We start from the raw sequence: 16330 nt of genomic DNA, 5'->3' as shown, positions 1-16330 counted from the left end.
CTACTGCTGCAATCGATAGTCGAAATAATCTGCACAGGACTGGATGTTTGGTCAGGACTCCTCAGTAGCCCAGCTGTACGTCAAGATCCACCCCCAAGCTCACATGCTCTCTCCACAGTCTGGTAGCTTTAATGAGCCAGAATTGTCACAGACAACTTCCACTATGTGGCTCACTTTCCAGCTATGGCTTTTTTTTCCATCAGAATGGCCCAAACAAGAGTATGGTCCATGAGTGGTACCTGTATAATTGTTTCCTTCCTTTGGACATCATGTTCTGCCAGCAGGAACAGTGCATCAGGTGACCCACTGCCCTAGGGAACGGCTGCAAGATGGGAAGGTTTTGACGTAGATTCAATGGCAACACACCAGTAATGCCTGGGTGATGTACACGATGATCTCATTTCCTCTTCTCCCCGTCCCCCTGTTTCAAATCAACAACCTCCTCTGGTAACAGTTTTGGACAAGAACACCAGTTCCAGTCCTGGGTGGTTTATGCTATAGAAATGCAGTTGCTGGAATTTCTCATTCAGGGGTTGCATTTCTATAGCATGAACTACTCACTACCGGAAATGGTTTTCTTGTCCAAAAATGTAACTGGCAGATGTAAGTAACCTGCTGCTAACACTACGTCATTCTTTAAGCAACATGAATTCTCATGCTGAGTCATTATGTCTTTGAAGTGATTCAGCTGTGTATGGGGCATGGCAGAAAACTGTTCCCAGGTATCTGGCCTGGGTCATTAATCCAGAACTTGCACTATCTCATTAACATATGCAAGTGTATGTACATATTTTATATACAAGTATATTTAGCTCTGTGTGTATTTATATACATTAAATCCCCGCCAACAACCCAGGTAGCGTTGCACATTTTAATATTGAGAGAAAGCCTGAAAATACCAACGTGGCAGAATAGGTCCACTGAAAGATGAAGGCCAGACTTTCAATTTATTTATGTCCTTTTGACTTCAGCGGAACTATTCTGATTGACACTTGCAAAGACCTGGCACGCTGTCTTTCCCAGGGGAAGGAGAAAACAAAAAAAAATAAAATGTCTACATAAGGCCTCAAACACTTCTCACTGGTGTCAGGGCAAACTAAGAACTGTTCCATCACACTCACTGTCATCACAATAATTCTGTTCAACTCACACTGCGCTCTCTAACCTGCAAGAGAAACAGCTGGGGAGGCTTACTCTTGCATTTGGAATAAAACCCCTTGCATCTGATCCCGGGCTGTTTTCCATCACAAGGGACTCTGCATTTCCAAATTATCTCTGGGCATATCTGCACGGACAGGCATGAGGGACCTGAGTGCCTCTGCTTTTGCTTTGAACTAACCAGATGGGAGCCTGCTGTGATTTGGAAGCTGTACAATCAAACTGCTTTGGTTCTGTGCCGAAGCGTACAGAGCCTCTTGAGGGGCAAGTTACCTGGTACAGCTTTATCAGTTTTCAGCTCAATTTTAAGTTAACGTACGCGAATTTGCACTTAGGTTGGTTCTGCGCCTTGCATGATAGAAACTGCCGACACAATCTACACTCGGCCCAAGTCGGCCAATTATTTCTGGCTTGTGGAACATGAGAGATGAACTTCCCCTCCCCAACTTCTGGTCTATGCGGCCAGTATTTGCACATGTTTACTTTCCTCTGCTTGCACAATGGCTGGAGCACTTGGCCCAGGCTCGCTTCCACTGTGGTCAACGCAGAAAGTCAACAAGGCTCACAAGGGAGCTGAATTGCTCCCACAAGGTTCTTCAGTTCAAAGCAATTGTGAAAGTAGAATTGCAGGATTGCTCGATGCATGTCCTCAACCTGAAAGCTGAGAAGCTGCATTTGGACCCTCTGAGAGGCAGCTTGGTATAGAATGATGAATATAACTTGATTTAAAAATCAAACCAGCCAAACCAAAACAACAATCTCAAACAGCTGTTTATTCAAGCAACTTTTTTTTCTTTATTTTTAATTAGATTCCAGAAATTATAATAGTGCAAACATTCAGTATAAAAGTTGCAATAAGAAATTTACATTCACATTTAACATTTCAGTCCATTCACTTTTTAACATAAAAATAGGACAAATATTCAATTGCTCTTCTCAATTTAACAATCCTGAAAAAGACTGGAAGATACTCTACAATATTCTATTTACATAAAAATAGACCCGTATTATTAATGCAAATCTATCATTAGAAGTTACCCAGTGTTAAGTTATTGTATTGTACTATGTATATACATACATATATATATATAGTGTATAGCTATATAGATATAAAAATTATTTATAGGTTCAGTGGGCTACAATAGTTGAAAAAATGACATCTTAACTTACTAGTTCGTTCCTTAAAGTTAGGACTGTTAATTTTATTTATCTATGTCGATAGCTGTTTCTATTGTGATACAGTAGGCCTCCTCCCCGTCCCTTTGAAGTTACTGGCAACACCCCGTTTGACATCAGTAGGAGAGGAAGAGGCATCAGAATAAGGCCTGATCTAACAACTCAACCATCACTGAAGTTAATATTTCCATCGATTTTACCAGGCTGTAAATCAGACTGAAATACCTTCTGAAACCTCGTATGCTGTTCAAAAAGAAGGAAGAATACATTTGGTTTTCCCTTTGAGGAACGGAGTATCTCTACCTGATGCAAATAATTATTTTTTTTTCAAAGTCTAAGCAGAATATTCAAGTTAGTTTGGAAGCAATGCAGAATTTGCTGCAAAAATCTGCAGGTTAAGCAGCTAAGACTCCTCTTGCATGGTCTTACTGAATGCTTTGATTCAACCAGCCCTATAAAACCCCAAGACTGTACCTTTGCTTACTCTTATTTTTTAATAAAGAGAGGCATCCAGACACAGAGAACATGACTACCCTTGAAATGGGTTTGCACATGTTTAGTAAACTGCTAGGGAACATGAATTAAGACTATCTCCCCCCTCTTGCTTATCTGTGTCTCTTCTCTGGGGACAGGAGCAGGGATGCTGCTCTGCCTGCAGCTGGCGGGGTTAAGCCTGGCTATCCAGCCTGCTGCCAGCTGCTGGTGCCCACGTTCCTGCCACTGGGGACCTTCACTCATCCTTTCAGGCCTGCTGTCACACATACCACTTCCTAACCCCGCTGTGGCAAAGCGATTTCTTTTCTCCTAAACACCTATTATATGAAAAATCTGCTTTTGTAAATATATTTTCTCTTTGAAAAAGATGATTACCAGCCACGTGGTGGAGGACCCGGGGAGGGAGATGGTAAGCAGGACTGAGCAGACAGTAACCGCCTGCAAAAAAAATGGGATGGCACTGAACAATGGAAGGCGAGTTAAGGGTGGCAGGGGGCATCGATCCCTTAAGAAGCAATGTTTTATGAGTTGCAGGTCACATTTTCATGTCCAAAGAATAGTTACGTGGCGTTAAGAGGCAGGCAGGCATGCCTAGCTCCTTTCCTCTTAGCGCCATAGCATTTACTACATTTAAATATTTCTAGGATGCTTAAAATTACAGGTAAGCCTGCAGTGAACACTGTGCCATCATGTGTAGACAGACCAATTTCGATTGTAGAATACGTGCTCCGTGTGGTTGGGGTTTTTTGCCTCCTACCTTAGGCTGCTGAACATTTCATTACAAAAAGAAGGAATCACATACACTTCTAAATCTTTTCAATTACCAGATCAGAAAAATACTTAATATCTCATTTCCAAGCAGAACCTATGGACATATACAAGAAGGGCAAAAATTAACGTTCTGACAACAGAGCGTACAAGGACTAACCAGCAGGATAAAATCCAGACAGATGTGAGCTGCAGCACAAGTTTTAGTGGCAGAGATTTTAAGAGATGGGTCAAAGTTGGCTGAATCTGCTTGGAACTGACACGTGCATGCATTGCTACTGTTTCAGACCACTATCCACATTCCGTGTACAAACTGATGATTTGCACACAGACAAATCTACACACAAGTATATAATGTAAAAAGAACTTCCAAGAAGAGGTTTTTAACCTCTGTCATAATTTCACTGAAAATAATATCACTGCTCTAGAATTCTCTGTATTGGGTTAGTTACGCTAGAAATGGTAACTGCTCTGAAATGGTAACCAGTAGCTCTGAAAGCATTACTTACATTCCTACCATATTCTGTAACATTTTCCAAAGCTACCTCTGCATAAAAACCAGAGGCTTGAATGCAGAAAAGAAACTCGCCATTTGCTTTCCCTAAGTCCAAATTTGTACAGACAATTGTACTTGTAAATGGGAGCGAGTTACACCATTATTTCATTTTTTTCTTAATGGAACCCTAGTAATGTTACTGTAAAAAAAGCAAGAATTCTAAGCGAAAAAGGGGTTTTACTGTAACAATTCAAAAATGTAATTATCATGAAGCAATTCTGTGATGGCACAGACAATTCATCTTCATCTACATTTCACTTAAAATTCTTGCTATATCGCTTGGATGGCATTTGACACATAAGCACAGACAACCTTCGCACCCATGTGCACCAAGGAGGAAAAGACATGAGAAATCACCTCAACAACTTCCACGTGCCAGTTCAAATTTTCCATAACTGATGCCACCATTGACAGGTCTAGGATCAAAGCAGCAGGTCAGGCACTTGAAAGTAAGACACGATAGTGTGCACAACTGCAGTAATCAAAGCATGCCTTAGCCTTGCCCACAATGAGAACTGTTAGCCGTTTTACCACCGGCAGGCTAACCTACCCCTAGCCAATGTGGCAGTGCAGTTACAAGCTGTAGGTAAGCATGTTTTTAATCAACATGTTGTGTAAGCCTGATCTGAAGAGGAAGGCAGCCAGCTTTTTCAAAGGAGCTCCAAACTATCTGGACAGATTTTCTGCAGAACTCAGCTCACTGCATGTGCTGAGCTTTCTAGGAAATCTGTTCGTATTTAGCTTGGACACACACGTACCTGCCTATGGCCTTCCTCCATAAGCACTTGGAGCGCTTCTCACACCCACATAGCTGTGCTGGTAGTAAACCAAAGTAGGAAAGGAAGTAGTAAAAAAGCTTCACAGTGATGCAGCACTGTTTGTTCCTTCAGTTTTATGCAGGTGTGACACATCTGATGCCACAGAAGGCATAAAATGGGGATTCCTAATATAAAGAAGCAGATCCTCGAGCATGCAGTTAAGGCACAAGCAAAACCAAGTCCTTCCAGCGCATAGGCTATGTACATTATCCAACACTAATTCAAAATTCAAGGTGCTTCTTCATGATTGGAAAATAGGCATTAAAGGTGACAACCCCCAACAACTCTGAATAATTCCTTCTGGAATTCTGAAAGCAGTTCACCAAGAGGTCTTGAACACTTATGAATGTGAACAGACACGAAAACTCCAAATGGATCTGGCCACGCAGTTGAACACAACTCTTATTTCTGCCTCACTAGGAATCTGGTCGAGTACTCTGCTGGCTCAGGCACTCAAGACCTGTCCCACATCACCAAGAGCTTTACCAATGACTGCAGGAGTACTGGCTTTTCACCCCTTTCTTTCTGCCACTGCTATCTCACAAGCTTCTTCTTTTTTATTATTTTTTTAATTATTTTGTACTCCTGAAAACTTTGCCCCCCCACCCCCCCACCCCCCCCCTTTCCTGTTTTTGTCCTTGTACCAATCAGATTATGTCACACCAGGCCACCCAAGAAGTGTGACGTTTTGGAGAGTAATTAAAGAGCAACAGGCAGCCCTCCCTTAGATGCACTTTCCCCCCATTTATTTACATTTACACATTTATTCATGATTGAGCTTTGGCCTGAAAACTCAGTAAGAGATGGGATTAAAAGGAACAAAGAGCTGAAAAAAGCCTACACAGAGTTCTGAAAAAAGCCAATCATCAACAGAGTTGGGGTTGAGAAACAGAGTCCAGATTGTCATTAGTCACAACAATTATGCCACACTGAGATGCAAGACCCACTGAATTTGAGACAAGTTCATTTATGACTGTCAGAAACCCTTAACTAGTGTACGAAGCCAATCATCAGTACAAAGGTAGTGGTTCTTGTATGCAGGCCGCTGGGATATGTTGTATGAATCTACACCTTAACTTACTTTGACAGAAGTACTTGCAGAAGCTGTACTGCATAGTTAACCCCAGAGTCACCTGATTAAACAAACAAATTAATGGATTTCAAAGCCTTATTATGAAATCAGCTCAAGTCTGTGAAATGCAAGAAGTCCTTATTAATACAGAGTAGAAAGTATTCACAGTCCACACCATTTTCCCTCTGCCACCAACCTCAGTGTTATGCTCCTCCAGTACTCCTCATTTATCATACAGCAATTACATAAGTAATTTGAAGAGTAGTCCCAAACTGTAGTGACACAGAAATGACAACCTTCAAAAAGACACATGTAAAATACCTCCAGAATTTAAAGTTTTGTTCAGCAGCAAGATGGGGGAAAATCAGCTAGAGGATTAGATACCCATTTCTTATTCCAACATTGCTAACTGGCACGGACCTCAAGTGGCGGGTTGGGCTGTGATGCTTAGGGTAGGCATCCCTGTAAGCGTGGCTTTAGCGGGAGCAGGACTAGCATCAGCACAGAACCCAGACAGCTCAAAGCCAGAGAACCCAGTGAACCTTCTCCAAATAGTTCTGGTAAATACTTTCAGCTTAGCAATAGAAGTTATTTGGAAAATAAGTTGAAAAAAGCTAACAAAAATAAGGCAACCAAATTAGTTTTTATATATATATATATACACATACATATATACACATATGTATGTATCTAGGGAAACAATCTATTTGCATTGTGTACTTTGCACATACAATAACTTATTACTACACTAGAAATATACTCTGGGTAACATCAATGGGCCAAATTCACCTCCTTTACCTTCCATCGCGTTGCACCTGCATACAGCAATGATGGATTTGACACTTGGTCCTTCCTGATGACAATACTACATCAAATGCAGTATCAGAGAATACCCACTGAATGTCAGATATTACACCATTATGAACTAGAATATCTGCTTACTTTTTATATTACAGTAAGTAGAGTTTATTGCTTCTAATGACCAGAAGGTACCTTATGAAGACAGCATAGATGTTGATAACACTTTCCATATACTGTAGTATGGATCTTGGAACACTGAGGTTGGCAGATCACAATCATTAAATTATTTTTCTTCTTTATTTGCTGTTTGCATTTTGATTTTGCTTTGCTGAACGCACATGCAACTAGTGGATTTAACTTTGTGCCAGAAGTGATATGTCAAAAACATTTAGGAAAACTTACTGTTTTGTTTTGTTTTACTGAAGTCAGGCATGAGTGGCATGCAGTAGATTGCAAGGAAAAGCAAAAGGACATCCATTTCCAAAAGATTTATAATCTCCATGCACATGTAAAATGTCTCTTACAAAAGTCATTAACATTTGTTAAAAGTGTGCCTTTTTGCGTCTTTCTATACAAGTGTACATGCAATTACCTGTCCGAGCTAAAACTATTTACAAAATTTCATAATACAATACATCTTTTAAAGTGAATAATACATGAAAGGCCAATGTTCTCTGTTGTTTTATAACACTGTACAAGATTAAAAATAAATAAGGCATTATAATACAGGTTTATCACAAATTAAAAAATGTTGGTTTTCACTGTAATACAAAACTCTAACTCGAAAGAACATTATGGCTAAATAGTCCTCCTGCCTGGGCAGAACACGTACAGAATCCGAACTTGCTGATGTAAAGAAAATGCTTTGTGTCTGCTACAAGCAGGAATTCAACACATGAAAATGATTCACGCTACTTACTAGTGTGTTCAGACTCCTCAAAGCACTGAAATGGCACAGGTCATATACCGTTTCCCTTTGAACAGTGACTCCCAAGGACTCGCTTTTGCCTTTACAGATAAATTGCGGGCAAAAGCGTGAAAGAGATTGAGGCGCATGACCTACTCTCGGTTACAGTGCCGTAAAATACTCAGTTCAGGACCGACATGAGCTGTCGCTGTAACCCAAAGCAGAACTTGGCCTACAGAAGCTCAACTCCTGTTCTTCATAAGCATGCTAAACTCCTGGTGATTTCTGCAGGCCTTGTGGGTACTTAAGGGATGCAGATTCAGCCCTAATGAGCTGAAGCTTTTGGCTCTCAGTCTCACCTAGAGAAAGCAAGGGAGAACGGGCGCGTGTTTTAGTGAAGACAAGGGAGCATGACTTGCCATGGCAGGAAGCAGCGACAAAAGCCCACCACATCTTACAGGCTGGACGAAATAGCTTTCTAGTGAATGCAGATGGAAGATGTTTGGAAAGATCTAGCCACTAATCCAACTGAATGCCAGTCTGCAATCTCAGCGGAGAATAATAATTAAAAAACCCAAACATTTAAAGGTAAAGGTAGTGTAGGAACACTTTGAAATTTGCTCCCAAGACAGAGAAGTCTGAAGATCTCCGATACGTATCTCCTTATATAAAGAACAAAAGACTTTGATTATTACTATTATCTGAAAGAGAAAACGTGCAAACTGATGTGAAATATTGTGCTTGCTATTGACAGACTCCAGCGTGCCGAAGTGGCATCGCTCTGTGGTAGGGTCCCTACCTGTGCAGTGTTTCACGCTAACAGATGCACAGAGCAGTGACCAGAAGCGCAGGAGGCTATTCTGCCCACAACGCCACAACGCGACAAATTACTGACCTTGGCTAAACGCCAGTGAATTTTGGTTACTGTGGGGCAGAACCGACTCCTCGCTGGTGCTACAGCAAGGTCACCCAGGCAAAAGTTACAGAGCTGGACCAGAAAATTAATAAATGCAAGATAGGAAAGACAACTGCATGCATTAAGGCGGATGCAACCCAAATCCCACAGAAATCCAAGGAAATCCTTCTGATGATTATCAGGGATATTGGAGCTGGCCACGTATTATCTTCAGCCAATTGCCAAAAACCCACATTTGATGACAAGCTCCTCGAATTTGGCAGAAAATGTGCATTTGCGGGGTTATCGGAAATATTGCTACTACCTCTTTCCATGTATAAAACTTAATGAACATACCAAGGAAGGCAGAAGATCAGAGAGGTTAAATCTGTCGTTTAAAGCTATCACACCAGAGCTGAAATAAAACAAATGTACACAGGAAAGGAAAATGGGGGGAAATGATATGAAGAGGGAGGAAAGCATAAAGGCAAGAGCACAGCTTCATTATATTATGATTTCAACGGGCATTTAGTTTTCCCTGTTGGGAAGGCTGCTGAGCACTGCCTATCATTTTCATGTGGCTTTTCACTCATTTGTGCCTTGGCTGAACTTCCTTTGTGATTCTGTACTGCCCAGTCCAGGGCTACATAGTAAAATATAGTTCCCTCCCGTAGTAAAACCAGCGACAACCACCACAACGAAGATATGAAAAATGTCAACGGTAGGACTCGAAGTCTGGAAACTGACTCCAATTACTGATGCTGTGATCTGGCACACGCATGCCGGCTGCAGTACCAAGAGGCCGTGCTGTTCCACTCAACCTCTCCACAGGCACAGAGCTCCTGCAAAAGGGCCACATGAGAGGCTGACAATGGACTGTGACTGTCTGGTCCTTCCCATTCAACATGGAAAATTTTCTTACAAAAATCAACGTGCCTCATTTGGCTGTTGGGGAGGAGGCTCAGGCTTAGAAAAACTTTGGAGTAATTCTATAGCACTTGTTAATCTTCTAAAATATCAAAATGAATACTCCAAATTTACCTTGCTATGTGACCTTCCACTGCTGTTGCTCTAGGACTAGTCTGGCAATAAGTCTGGGAATGAGAACAGTCTGGAAAATATTAGCACAGAGGGCAATTAATTTCTGCTCGCTGTCTATTTAGTGATAAAAGCAATGATGGCAATGTGCCTGTATCATGGACCTACTAAAAAAGTAACAAATTAATTTCATTTTAGGCTTTTGAGGTGGGTCAATGGCTGTATTTGGTCTATGTGTTCACGTGCTACCAGATCTACTGCCAGGATCTGAAGATGCTGTTACAGTACATGTAAAAATACTGTTTTATTATTATCGGTGAAACGATACCAAATTCACCAATTCAAAAATTGTGTCACTTCGGCTTTTTGTGAGAGGAACTGAGTGATTAATGCTATTGCACATAATGCTTTCCACTTTGCTTAAATATTTAACTTACCTGTGTGATGACTTACAAACCTACTAGAATACATAAATACATAGTGTGCTTTACATGGATACTCAATTTAATTATGTAAATATTTTTTCTTTTAAATGTGTATTCTCTACATGTATTTATGTAAATGGCTTTGAGTGCCTTAAAATCAGATTTAACTTATTCTGGAAGAACACCTGTGAACTGGATAGCTGTTAGGTTGATAAAGTAATGCAGTGCCTTTCCATAGACCAGCCAGGATGCATACACCTAGCACAGTTAGGAAGCAATTCTCAGGTTTTTATAGTCACTTTAATCACCACACTGATTTTGCTAGCTTTGTAATGAAGCACCTAGCTGACAGGGCACATAAAAATTAATTGAAAACCTTGCTGCTAACCACTGGAGTCCCGCAGCAGCCTGATGCGGCTACGTGGAGAACAGAAACACCTGCGGCATTTCTTTAACCATTTGCATCTGTTGACAGGGTGTTTGTCCATATACTTTTCACACAAATGGTGACTGCTCCAATGCTGATGGCAGGGGAATTGCTCAGAATCTTCTTTCCACTGAAATCAGTAATAAAATAAGCCCACCAAAGGGAAACATGACATCTAGTACACCTAAGTTCTCTACTGTGCAATTTGGACAACTACTGCAAGTCCTGGGTGGGTTTTTCAAGTTTGTTTTGTTAGGGTTTTGGTTTTGTTTTATTTTAGTTAAAAGGAAGTTTTGCATGTTGTTGGGCAACGCAAAGTTTTACTTCTCCTTTGGAAAGCAGTGAGGCTGGCCAGCTGGAGCATCCCCATCCAGAGAGCATGGCACCTGTCAGCAGAGCACATGTCATGCCACAGCGTGACCTCCAGCCACTCTGAGGACGGAGCTGCACTCCACATTTCCCATCCAGATCAGCGTTTCAAGATGAAACTATGAACAATAGGGTGTGGGCTGCATTAAAGGAAGAAGCAGTCAAAAATTGTTCCCTTTTATGCAGATCAAGAGCAGGCCCCACTCTCCTGGCATGTTTACCAGCGTGCTCCTCATTTGGGCAAAGTTGGACTGTGTTTGTTCCTCAGAATTATAGCTTTCTATAATTGTACAGCTTTGAAGAGACAGCCCGGGTTGAATCAAGATATAATAAAACTGTGGCATAAATTTAAAAATTAATTAAGACATAAAACTATGTTGGCAAAACCTCTAAATGTCATCAAGACAGCAATGGCGTGTTTGTCACCGGTACAGGACTATTCTTTGAGCTGTTTAGAAAGGTAAAGCTAAATCCAGGGGCTGAGCCACAGGATCTGTGCTGTTTGTAAAAGCCTGAAATAACACCATCCTTCTGCTCTTCAATAAAATCAGCACTGTACATAAAGGAATGTTTCTATATTGCATAAGCATATTGCTGTGCTTGCCGGGTGGGTCCTCTGCATTGCACAGAGTCGAATGACCTGTGAAGAGGCAGCAACTTCTGAATTCCACCACCCTTTTTTTTTAAAAAAAAGGAAAGAATATGTATTGTTCTTCTGCCAAATCTTTAAGTTTTGTGGTTTATCGACTTCATATCCTAGTGTTATGCATTTAAATTGGAATATTTTTTTTTTACTTTAAGATTTTGGAGCATGCAAAGAGAATTTAAAAAAATACATAGGGTTTAGCAATTAGCTGAATCTTCATTAATTGTCATAAATCTGCCATTGACAGCACAATGAACGCTGTTCTCTTTGCTTTAACTCACGCACTGGGAGCACAGTTTCTTTAACTCTTGCTGTAGCCCTGGAGAGTCTCCAGCTGCCCCACGCTCCATGCTTGAATGCAGCTTTTCTGATCCCAGACCCAACAATGCCAGCTATGACAGAAAGAGAAATCTCTTTGCTCTGTCATTGCAGGTGGATGTGTAAATAAATACATATTTTTATGTTTATCTCTATAAATCTCTATTAAGTCTACGTAAGACTGTTTGTATATGTGCATATATAGATTAAAACATATATATACACACACACATAAATAATTGCTTGCACGTTTATCTCATTTTTTTTTTCATTTACCCTTTAAAAATGCCAAGAAAATATTCCTCGTTTCCAGAAAATCAGATTTTGACTTTTCCTAACAGAATTTCTAGCCCTTATATGTTCCATCCCAAGAGTTCATTACACAGTCCCCAAGTTCTCTTTGGTTGGGTTGTAGTGGTCCTTGGTTAATGCCACAGCCTATGACCTCTGATCTCTTGGTAAAAATTCAGACAACCATTGCTCTCCAGGTTCACTGCAAATGGCACAACCAAATCTCCTTTGCTCTATGCCTCCTTCACAGCTGGCACAGAAGGAAGGTAATGCAGGGTTTGATTTGCGTGAGTGGCAGACGCTTGACCTGCTCCAAGCCCAGCTTTTACAGTAAAGCTAGCAACTGAGGACACCGATGGACAGCTGGTGCCCAATTTTGTTTGAATGTTTGCTCTCCCGTAAGGGTACATTTTCCGCTCTAAGTTTAAAGACCGTGTTTGTGAATTATTTCCATCAGCCTTTCCTTCCAGGAAATAGGTCAACATTTCACCTTTTCCCTTTACACTGACTTTACCCCTGCACACGAATTCGTAACTGCACCTTTTTAATATCCGCTGAACTTCTTCTGTCACCTGAGGACAGAAAAAAAAAACAACCTATTAGTTTTTTCCTGTTCATGTAAGATTAATCCTAGAACGGCCCACCCGTCTCCATTGTACTTCTCTGGCATGAAATATGCCTAAGCAGAATGAATCAGCACCTGCTGCTTGCACTGGGGCTCACACAGAATTTTCTTAAGGCATTACAAATCGCTGACCAAACTGGAATCTAAGCAGAAGAACTTCTGGTCTTAAGCTGAATAATTACGCGACCAGATTAAGCTCTGGTCCAACAGAAATGTGTTACCAAATTGTCCGCTGTTGCAAGCTGGATCAGTTCCAGTGACGTTAATTTACTCCGGAAGAACTTTTGATCCCTGGAGACTAGACAGGTGTTTTGGATAAAAGGCTGCAAGAGTCCATTGAGACATTGAGAGGTGCAGCATTGCTTCCAGCCAAGCTCTAACAGAACAACAATGTTCTTCGTCTGTGTAGCCTCTCTGATCCAAAGAGTCCAAGGAATTTTTAAAGCTACAGAAAATGCAGCAGGATGTAAGTGGACATAGATCCTTCCCTTGTAGTCCTTATTCAGGCAAAATTCCTACAGCACAAGGACTGGCCCATGCGGTGCTGGCGTTCCCAGGCTTGCCTCCAACTGTGTGCAATGCAGCAAGAACTCAGTTTCTTTAGACGGGAAATGATTTATATAAGGATTTCATTGCCTCCAAGCAGTGAAGCATAGATAATGGAAAACAACTATACCTCTGATGCTTGAATCATCTGGATAACGTTGCCCTTTTCATAAGAACCACGAGATCAAGTGAGGCTGTGTTTTCTAAGTGGTCTCAAAAAGGTCACCACATATAGAAACAGGAGTTATGTGAAGTTTGCAAAACTGTCTCAGAATGCACTCACCTGAATTTTCCCCTGCACTCCAGTGCTATCCATCCGGCTGGCAACATTCACAGTGTTCCCCCAGATATCATACTGTGGTCTTCTGGCTCCAATGACTCCAGCCACTACCGGCCCGACGTTAATACCTAAAATCAAAACAATGAGTTTGGTTTCAAACACTACAGGATATCATCCAAGGGAGACAAGAATCCTGCAAAATAACATTTTTTAACACAAGTGTCTTAGAATTTTTGTGGTCGTAGGGCATAGTACACGTGACATGAATGCTAATTTGACTTCTGTTTGTAAGAGGTTCAGAAACAAAATGAGGACATACACAGAGATATCTTATTGGAAATGCAATATGACAGACAACATAAAAATACAGCTTATCTGTGGATTTTCTTGTTTTGTTTGTTTTAAGAAAGGAAGGAAAGCAGTGGTCATGCAGGGTTTAGCTGTAGATTAGTACAGGATAAACCGTTACAGATCTTTAATTGTTTGCTACGACTGTCACTGTTGTTGCTCATATAAAGCCTTTCAGTGGAGGCTTTCCAAGTGGAACAGAAATAGTAGCCTGGAAGACACGAGGAATGGGGTAAGGGAAGCATGTCATATTGGTTGTCAATACTAGATGGCTCAGAACAGGGAGACACTGGAAGAAGACAACGGTACGTGAAAATGGCTCAAGCACCTTTTTGGGGAAGCCACAGGGCTCAATTCTGTATTTATGTCTGGTTGTGACACCTTGTTTGGAAGACAAAAGAGGATGTTCCTTCTTCTGAGTGCCCTGAAGAGCTGCAGATGCTAATACCTGCATGAGGTTCTCTGCAAGGGCTTTCCCAGGCAAGTTATGCAGAAGGATGGGGCTTTGACATTTATCTCCTGCTCCTTTGTGAACCTGGGAAGACCGGTTGTAACAGAGTTCAAAGAGAATTTGGGGTTGGTAATTATTAGGATGTACAAGAGGGCGAAGATATATAACTCTCCTATTGCTGCCCTTGATATCTTCGGTCTGTCTCAATCTTCCACTACTAGCAACCTCACTTTTCCCCAAGTCTGGCCTATTCTCACAATTCAGCCATGAAAATATATAGAGAAAGAAGCCGGAGAACACTGTGTTAGAACACACAATGAAATGAGAACAGCCATGGAAGTATCATTGGAGCGGAGTGGGATGCAGGGAAGATGGGAACTTGCTCTCTAAGGCTGGGAGAAAGGACTCTGAGACGCGTAGACACATAATAACATGTAAAGGATTGCATGGAAAGGTTCATGTTGGGAAGACCAGAGGATTTGATTTGTTGAAGAAAACAGGACTGGTTAAGGTGATTTGGCATCTATGTAGAAAAAGCTCCTATTGCAATTTTAATGCCAACAAAACTTTTGCAGATGCAACTTAATAGCTTTAAGTACAGTCAGACCCAGCTTTCAGCAGTTTAGCAGTGCAAAGCAGTGTAAGCCACAAGACTGGGTACACTAATAATGTACAAAATTATTGGTGCAGTTTCCTTTTAGGGGTGCGTAGATTAAGTAAACACACTGGAGTTGGATACAAGTGTAATTCCTTAATACTGATGCTCACCATCCAGCCTGCTGACCTTCTACATGGACGTGACTCTCCTGCTAAAGGAGACTGTTCAGTTTTAATCATGAGTGCAGGACAGGTAATCCTTTGCAGACAGCACAGGGAAAGCCAACAAACAACGTTCTGCTTGTGTGATAATGGTAGAAGCGTGACTTACCAACTCGTAGGACAAAGTCATTGTAAGACTGATAGTTGATTTCATCAAGAACGTCAAACATCTCTATTGCAAAATCTGCCAGTGTACTCAGATGGGAATAAATTGATTTTTTAGCCTAGAAACAAAATAGTATTGGACATTAGATTTGTAGGGTACTGAGAGGCAGGTGAAACATCAAAGTGAAAAACAATGAAAAGCTCAGACTGGATGTCTTAGGAAAAGAACCTAACCCAGTCTGCTGTTTGCAAAAAGAAATTTTTGACGGTGGCTCCAGCACATGCATTCTTTTCTCAAGCAGTGAATTATTATTATTTTTTTTCCCTTCCCTCTGTTTCTGATTTCTGGGAAGAATGGAAAGCAAAGTTCCCGTGGTAAAGTGGTCCTGTTGCTAGAGAGCTCCAGATGTTTGTTGTGAGCGTGGCAGGGAATATAACCTGCTTTCTTACAAAACTACTTCGCTTGATGATTATTAATAACTATAGTTTCTGCCCTCTTCTCCCTTTGGGGTTATTGCTAGCTCCCAGCTCCATGGGGTGCATGCTGTTCCCATTGACAAAATTCCTGTTAGGTTTAATCCTGTGAGATGCAGAACACCCCTATTTTCTTTCCTTTCCAGGAAAGCTGAATTGAGTTGTTATAAAAAGTATCTAAACCAACTAAAGCAAAAGAACCAGAAGGGATCAAATGAAATGCTGAAGTATCAAACTGTAAACAAAACCCCAAACATAAGAAAATAACCTTTACAACTTCAGTCTAATTAAACCGTGGAACTGATTTTCAGAGGATATTGTGGATTCCAAGAGTTAGCTTGATTCCAGCATAATTACTCAAACTGATGAAAGAAATATTTGCTACAAAGCAGTAAAAAAAAGATTATCTGTAGCTCTAAAATTTCTTAAGCAGAGTATCATTAGAAAGCGGGAATGAGAGGTTTGCATGTTTTTCTTGTAACTTGCGCCCTTCCCCCAGGATCTACTGTTGGCTCGTTAAAG

General features: G+C 41.0%; 1 protein-coding gene across 2 annotated transcripts in view; it reads right to left on the bottom strand.

The window, feature by feature from the left end:
• Positions 1–1913: 1913 nt before the first annotated feature.
• ADCY1 (adenylate cyclase 1) overlaps positions 1914–16330 on the bottom strand; it is a 154294-nt gene continuing 139877 nt past the window's right edge. Inside the window, exons 18-20 of one of the 2 annotated variants that reach the window (XM_037385341.1) lie at positions 15339–15453; positions 13615–13739; positions 1914–12732 (exon numbers count right to left, since the gene is read on the bottom strand). In XM_037385341.1, coding sequence (XP_037241238.1) covers positions 12394–12732; positions 13615–13739; positions 15339–15453 — 579 coding nt within the window. In that variant the 3' untranslated portion in view covers positions 1914–12393. Of the gene's footprint in view, positions 12733–13614; positions 13740–15338; positions 15454–16330 lie in introns of those variants that run through there. The other variant, XR_005103897.1, reaches the window with a different exon arrangement.

This window comes from Falco rusticolus, chromosome 4, assembly GCF_015220075.1.
Source record: "Falco rusticolus isolate bFalRus1 chromosome 4, bFalRus1.pri, whole genome shotgun sequence".
Taxonomy (NCBI): Eukaryota; Metazoa; Chordata; class Aves; order Falconiformes; family Falconidae; genus Falco; species Falco rusticolus.
The sequence above is the reverse complement of the archived record's forward strand: the minus strand, read 5'-3'. Positions and strand labels throughout refer to the sequence as shown.